Source organism: Sinocyclocheilus anshuiensis, unplaced genomic scaffold (assembly GCF_001515605.1).
Source record: "Sinocyclocheilus anshuiensis isolate Anshui unplaced genomic scaffold, SAMN03320099.WGS_v1.1 scaffold1620, whole genome shotgun sequence".
Classification (NCBI taxonomy): domain Eukaryota; kingdom Metazoa; phylum Chordata; class Actinopteri; order Cypriniformes; family Cyprinidae; genus Sinocyclocheilus; species Sinocyclocheilus anshuiensis.
The window spans coordinates 377,294-385,209 of NW_015558680.1; the positions used below are offsets into that span (position 1 = coordinate 377,294).

The following is a 7,916-nucleotide window of genomic DNA, read 5'->3' on the forward strand; positions in this document are numbered from 1 at the left end:
AAGAGAGACGGAATAGGGGGACAGGGAATTACACTTTTCCGCTTTGAGTTTTTTTCCTCTTCCCTTCCTTTCCCTTCCCTTCCCCCCTCATTTTATTTTTACATTTTTTTTGTACAGGCTTTGAAATAAAATATCTGACAGAGGGAGCTTTTGTGTGTTTCCAGATGATAGATTTTGGAATTTGGGCAACCCCACTAGCAGTCCACGGCTAGCTGTGAACTGGTCTGTTGAAAAAAATCGGAATGCTTTGGTCTTCAAAGCACCAAACTTCATTTTAAAGCCTTCTTAGGTAAGCTCAAATATTAGCGGGAAAATGAATAGCGCGGAGAAGTGTCGTATCACACGTCGCAAGTCTCACGAGTCTGTCCGCCGGGGGAAGCCGAGGCTCTGCATAAAACTGAAATGAAATGCACTCCCAGACAGCTCAAATCTCATCCTTTCCTTTTTCATATTCGGTTCTCCTTTATTTGTAAATTCAGACAGGAACCTGTAGTATAATATCTCACGGGCCCCTATGAAACAGGAGTTGTCCAAAAACTGTGTGAATCCTGTCAAGTTTTTGAAGTAATATTTCTTTTTTTCTTCTTCTTTTACTTCTTTCTCCAAAACCCTGAGTCAGAAGTTTTTTAATTTAATTAGGTATGCCATTTGAGTGGCATGTTGTCTCTTTAAATGAGATTTAAAGTGTTGTTTTTGTGTGTGTGTGTGTGTGTGTGTCCATTTCAGTTTGTTGACAGGCTTCAGCGAAACTTAAAAGGCAGAGAGCTTGAGGAACCCATCCGCTTGGTCACCTTTGTGGAAACTGCTGTGGGTCTGCTGAATTTTAAGGTAAATAACAATTTTATAATTTGAATTAGAACATATAAAATTGCCCCTATCTGGGGAAAAAATGGCCAAAGTCATGTTTTTTGTCCTCTTATAAAATATGCAGATCCTTTTTTCTTTTGATTATTTTTCTTTCCCCCTCCCCCAAACCCATGTTGTGCTGGCTAGACAGAATCCCAGAGCCAAGACAGGGAAATATTGCAGAGTCACAGCAAGAAGTGAAATTAATTTGGAACTCAACAAAAGCATTCAAGAAATTCCATCTGCTCCGTGCCTGAAACGGTCATATCACATTCCAGACTGTCTCTCACTAGTCCCTGTTCTGGGGTTAGTTACAGCCTTGGACAGTCTTCACAGATTTCTAGATTTCCCCATTCACGGGGACAGAGATGGGCCATTAATTGTGTGTGTGTGTGTGTGTGTGTGTGTGTGTGTGTGTGTGTGTGTGTGTGTGTGTGTATGTGTGTAAAATTGCCCCTATCTGGGGAAAAAATGGCCAAAGTCATGTTTTTTGTCCTCTTATAAAATATGCAGATCCTTTTTTCTTTTGATTATTTTTCTTTCCCCCTCCCCCAAACCCATGTTGTGCTGGCTAGACAGAATCCCAGAGCCAAGACAGGGAAATATTGCAGAGTCACAGCAAGAAGTGAAATTAATTTGGAACTCAACAAAAGCATTCAAGAAATTCCATCTGCTCCGTGCCTGAAACGGTCATATCACATTCCAGACTGTCTCTCACTAGTCCCTGTTCTGGGGTTAGTTACAGCCTTGGACAGTCTTCACAGATTTCTAGATTTCCCCATTCACGGGGACAGAGATGGGCCATTAATTGTGTGTGTGTGTGTGTGTGTGTGCGTGTGTGTGTGTGTGTGTGTGTGTATGTGTGTGTGTCTTTTTTAATATCTGATATAGTTCCATGTCTAAACACAATATAAAGAACAGAGGCGTGGACAGCGATTAAGGGAGTTTTGGGGAAAATTAGAGTCGTCTGACTGGGTGACTTGATAGAGTGCCAAAGTACACACGCATGCACACACACACACACACACCCGCACAGCTCTGTATTTTCTCTTTCTCTTGAAGGCAGTGTGTGAAGCACTTCGAGATCTTGGGCCAAAGGCAGGTCTTCATCATGACGGAGTTGTCTTCGGGTCAGATGACTTCTGTGCCAGCATAGGTCTGCTATCTTTTTATTTCACTATCAATACACTTTTTTCTTCTTCATTCACTTATTTGTTGAATGACAGTACCACAAATAATAACATTTCTTTTAATTAACTGATGAAAAATATGCATTTTTACAATAATATGTCATTAATATCCCTTCAGACTGCACATTGTTATGTCATGTATGATGCTTGGGTTTAATAACATTTTTGTAAAAATCAGGTGCTGGATCTCTTTTAACCTGCAGGAGCCACACGAACTAAAGATGCTAAAGAACTCCTGTATGCTCGGCAGAAAGTGGTGGTCACCACCAAAGCTTTCGGTCTCCAGGCGATCGACCTTGTTTACATTGACTATCAGGATGTGGAAGGACTGAGGCAGCAGGCCAGAGAGGGCGCACTTATGGGCTTCACTGGTACGCTGACTGCTATTTTTCTTTTCTGTTCAGTTACTGTATGACATCCTGGCCTGGTCTTCCTTAAACAAAATGCTCTTTTGGACTCAGATGGTTTAGGATCTCAGTAAAAATGCACGCACTTATGTATAATTGCAGGTTGAGCATATACTGGCTTAAACGGAAGAAAATTGTTGCACAGCAAAACATGTCAAACAGAGCACTAATGATTGGCTCAAGAGATTGACTTCATAATATTCCAGTCTTAAAGGAATATTCTGGGTTAAATACAGGTGGGTGGTAAGCAGCAACTTGCTGCTATTGCTAGAGCACAATTTGTATTTAACATGCAAAATTTCTTAAAATATCTCACAAAAATCTATGTAAAAAATGTATTACATTTCATAAATTATATATAATTATAAATATAATTACATTTGATATTGTATATATGGGTTAGTGGTTAGTGAGAGTTTTTGTGTATTTTTTAGCATTTCTCTCCCTACAATTTGAGCTCCTCTACATCTCATGTTTTTCTGGACACCTGCCTTATTAGTGCTGACATGGTTGTTATATTTAAGAATTTTCATGTGAAATTTGCAAAATTTGAGGCAGCTTTTTTATATTTTTGTTAATTTTTATATGCTGTCCATATTGCATTGATGATTTCATTTATTACCTGAGCTTTTAATAACATACTACATATATGAAACTTCAAAGAAAGTTACCAGTTATGTTTAGCAGTGTACGCATGCGTGCATGTCTCTTTATTCATCTGTGCGTATGTGTATCCATTACTTACAAGTGTGTTTATGGGAGCTAGACGTATGTTCGCAGCTCAGCGCTGTGTCGGTTTGTAGCCAGGCAACGTGTGTGTGTGTGTGTGTGTGTGTGGGTGTGTGTGTGTGTGTGTGTGTGTGTGTGTGTGTGGAGGCCTGGTGAGCGGGTAACTGGCCACGGGAGGCCAGACACAGCCCTCTTCTGAGCCTCTGCTAATGAATATGTAATTGCTGTTTGCAGAATACACACTGTTCTCCCTGCACATCTCTGTATACACTAGCACTGCCATTCCTCCAGAACACAGCACAATGCTAAAGATCACTCGCTTTTCTCCTGTCTTCTTTTTTTTACTTTAGTTTTTAACATCAAAAATCATCACTAATTCCATCTAGTACGTTTAATCACTAGATTTAATTTACAACAGCATTTTATTATAATTTAATAATGATAGAATTGCAACTCAGGTAAAAAAAAAAAAAGGCTTTTCATACAGAAACTATTTTAGGAGCATTTATTTGATTAACTGAAGGGCATTTACAACCATTATAAAAGAAATTACCACGATAACCATAGTCTCTTCAAATTACCATAATATTATTACTACTGTAAAATCATAATAAATTATTATAGGATCACCTTCAAACTATGTAAATAAATTTCTGACATTTATTTATTTTTTCTTCTTGAAGATTGAAATCGCTATTACAGTGCACTAAATTAACAAATTTTTACTTGAGTAAGTTTTGTATTTTGGCAGAAGCTGTGGCTAACATGCTAAAACTTTATAAGGAAATAAGCATATGTATGTGATCCAACTAAATGATTTACTTATTATGATTATTTTTACGGTTTGTGACATCCCAGGATATCTGTGAAGGTGCCACTGCAAGGTTGTTTTTATTTCCCCAGCAGCCAGCCTGCGGGTTGGTCGTGCCATGTTGCAGTCCATCAGCCAGGCGCTCTGTTCAGCAGCCTGTCATTAGGCAGGTGGGGTCGGGTTTGATGACTCTCTTCTGCTTCTCGTGCGAGTCTGAATTGGAGCGGCTCCTCGTGTAGCATGCGCTGAGCTCACCGCCGTTCTGATTGCCACTGCTAGTCTGAGGTCCCTGTGTCGGGAGGCCTACAGAAACACTGTTTACAGTTTACACCCTCAGTGTGAAGTGTGTGTGTGTGTGTGTGTGTGTGTGTGTGTGTGTGTGTGTGTGTGTGTGTGTGTGTGAGCGAGTGTTTGTCTGTAGGCAGTTGAAATTGCATGCAGATAAATAGTTTAGATAATTTTTTTGCATGAGCAAATCTATCACTATATTAATGCAAATACAGCAATTGGAGTTTCAGAATGTTTTTTATAAATAAAATTGTTAGTTGAAATCACACTTTGTATTTTGAAAACGTATTTATGTATTATTTTAAATCGGAAAATTGTATCTTTATGTTTAGGAAATGTTTCTGATTTTAATGTTTTAAAATTTAAATCAGAATATTTCATTCAGTGAGCTCTTAGATTTCAAATACTTTATTCAGGCATTTTATTCATCATAAAAACACTTTTTAAAAATTTTTAAATTTTTAAGTAAATATATTCCTATTATATTCCGATAATAATTGGGCAAAATACTACAACAGGTACATATTCATCAACAGGCAAGCAGTTAAATCTGGTACAAAATAGAAAGGCCAAAAAGTTACAACTTAACCGTAAATTTTATCCTCTCCTCTTGTATCACTGCACACATGTGTCTTAAGCATTATTTCCCTGAATTCCTCACCTGTGATTTGACCTTGGTCCATGTTTATTTCTTTAGGAGGACTTTTAGTTAACTACATAGATATGGTGTCGTGTTATGAATAAGAAAAAAAAATGTTGGTCTCCTAAAATGAAAATATATAAAAAGGTTAGGTATTTTTTCCAGTATATTAATTTAGACGTCAAAATAAAATTGTCTTTCATTTTATTCACTTGTATCCTTTTCAGTTGTTTTTTTCTGCCTTTTTGATAAATTCAGCCCGTCTATGTGATATTTTGAGAATCATCTGACAGTGGCACTCTGCTAAATGGTAGTGAGCCAACCAGACGTACCCAAACCAGATGGCACCTCGTGATTGGCCGACTGGCATTGGGGAGCATTAATGATGCTCAGCAACCGTCCAATAGCAGCGCTGCGTAAGGGCTCACCATGCCCACTTTGCTCACTCTGTCACTAGCTGGCTCAGAACAGACAGCTCCTGAACAGGTGGCAGTCTGGGGAAGGGGCATATTTTGTTGATGTGAGGGAACGACCCCCTGCCAGTCTTTTCTGGGATGGGCGTCACAAACATGGACCTTGAGCCTCAGCTTTAGGGTGTTGATCCAACAGGCCATCTCCTCCAGAGCAGCAGAGGGACAGTACACACACACACACTGGTGATTTTTCCGTCTGTAGCGCTGTTGGCTCAATAAGAAAAGGCAGTCACCAAGCTGGTTTGCTTTATTTACATTGAAGCGCATGCTTAGCTGTCATTGGTTAACCCGACGCCTCATTCACTCCCAGCTGCATCATCAGATTGTGTCGTATCTTGCAGCATTTGGCTTCGACAATGTGTAAAAGATGCAGAAAGTAACACCTGTGCTGTTGCAAGACTGTGTTAACATATGACTGACATTACGCTGCAATATGTAACATTGTGTGCTAAATTATGTGGGAACTCAATGGATAACACATGGCAGAGGCTGTTTCAGAGGGGTTAACTGGGGTAAGAGCCACAGATGGAGCTAATGGTTTTCTCATGTATTAAATTCTACGGCTGTCAGCTAGCTACCTTTCCGTATTTGTTTTAAGAGACAAGCTGAAGCAAAACATAAGATATATTTCTCAAATGAAGTCTCATCACCCAGAGGTTTGATCTGGGAACATGTCTTGATTATTATGGTGCAGTGCTGGACAGATGTTATTTTTGAGAATAAGGTTCCTGCCTTCATGACTGTAATCCGTATTAGTTTCTTAGCTGATGCTGAAAAGCAGGGAGGAAAAGGAAATGTATATTTGAAAATTGCATCCACATCGTTTTAGAAAGGCCTTACATATTATTATTATTTTGTATCATTTATTGTTGTATTTATCAATATAAATATTAATATGAATAAAATAATACAATAAAAGTAATGATAGTATTAATTTAAAATTAAAAATCGAGTTAAAAAAACAATGAGAAATAAATCATTTTAATTGATCAGGTTATCTCAAAGCATTTTTTATAGATAATGTAGGTTGTAAGTGCATTCTTGACTTTTGATAATGGATCATTCCATGGTCATCTGTTGTAGTCACCTCTAATTTTTCACCCCAGCATTGGGTCATTAACACACATAGCTGAGCTTATGAGAGGTATCAGTTATTGCTGTCCATGACGTCTATATCTGTGTGTAGTGTGTGTATGAAGTGTGTTGAGATGACTGCATGTGTGTGGCTCTCACACGGGCCTGTAATAAAAGCAGCAAGTCAAGTCTCACAGAGGCTGCCTCAGATTGGAGTGTAACTAAGCGTGCAGTAAAGTTTCAGAGTTCAGCGGGACACGAGGCGAAAATCGGGATGACACCCATAATTCATAGCATCCTCTGTCCCTGCTGTGTCCCTTAAATGAATTCTTGGTCAGGGAGCTGTACTGGAGAAAGAGGAGCAAATACCCATCAGTGCCTTTGCTTCTCTGGAGCAAAGCCCTTTAAACGTGGAGGAATAATCCTAGATGATTTTTTTTTTTCTATTTTTACAGAGTTTTGTATGTGAGTGGGCTACACTGTTAATAGTGCACTAAAAAAAGAAATAAAAAGGTTGATACCTAAATTAATGTATTTTTATCCTACATGTGAGCTGACCTTTAAAGATCACATGAATACTACTAACTCTTATTATTAGAGACTGTTGGTTGTAGAATTTTTGGCCTGCACATGTTATGATCGGTGGTTTAAAAAAAAAGTTACTGAAGTAAGGGTGTTTAACGATTTAAAAATATTTTATGTCTTTATTTATTTACTAAGACATGGCCATTAAATATGTTATTCTCTTTGGAATATTTATTTATTTTTTGTTAAGTTGTTAGGGATTCACTTTGTCACTTCTTTCTAGGAAAACAAGTGATTCACCCCAATCAGATCAAGGTTGTTCAAGAGGAATTTGCCCCCAGTCCAGAGAGAATCAAGTGGGCCACGGAGCTGATCGCGGCATTCGAGGAGCATCAGAAGTTGGGAAAGGTGCACGTTCAGTAGTTCCTGAGTTTCCACACAGAGATCTGTATTATTTTCCAGTCTGATATAGCATCCGTGGGGCATGCTGCACTGTAGCTTTTGTCGGAGAAAATCAAATGAGGTGTTGAATATTATAGTTCCTAATTTAGTGCATCATTGAGTCCTGTGTTTTCTGCTCGGTAGGGCTGTGCGTGTCTGAGATGTGCTAGTAATGTGCAATCTGCCAGTAATTCTTACGCTAAGGATGGCCTGGGGGTGCATCAGCGACACTCTCCCCATTCGGCTCTTTCCTCACAAACTGAGATTCCGGGACACAGTTGCTCGATTTATTTAGCGTTTTCCTGTATATTTCTATGCCCTCTTCAATCTCCTTGCAGATTTGTTACAGAAAATGTTTGCAAAGTAACCACCTGAGGTTTTCTGTCTCTCAACATGTCATTTTTAGACACTCTACCAGCATTATATTACATTTAAGATGCAGCTTAGTTGCATATTTAGTTTATTTTATGCATATGTCATTTAATTCTTGAA

General features: G+C 38.7%; 1 protein-coding gene across 1 annotated transcript in view; it reads left to right on the plus strand.

Moving 5' to 3' along the window:
• Positions 1–7,916, plus strand: part of LOC107681316 (citrate lyase subunit beta-like protein, mitochondrial) — an 88,558-nt gene that overhangs the window by 77,281 nt on the left and 3,361 nt on the right. The window contains exons 5-8 of the mRNA XM_016477598.1: positions 727–828; positions 1,909–2,002; positions 2,240–2,407; positions 7,267–7,391. Of these exons, the coding sequence (XP_016333084.1) occupies positions 727–828; positions 1,909–2,002; positions 2,240–2,407; positions 7,267–7,391 (489 nt within the window). The remainder of the gene's footprint in view (positions 1–726; positions 829–1,908; positions 2,003–2,239; positions 2,408–7,266; positions 7,392–7,916) is intronic.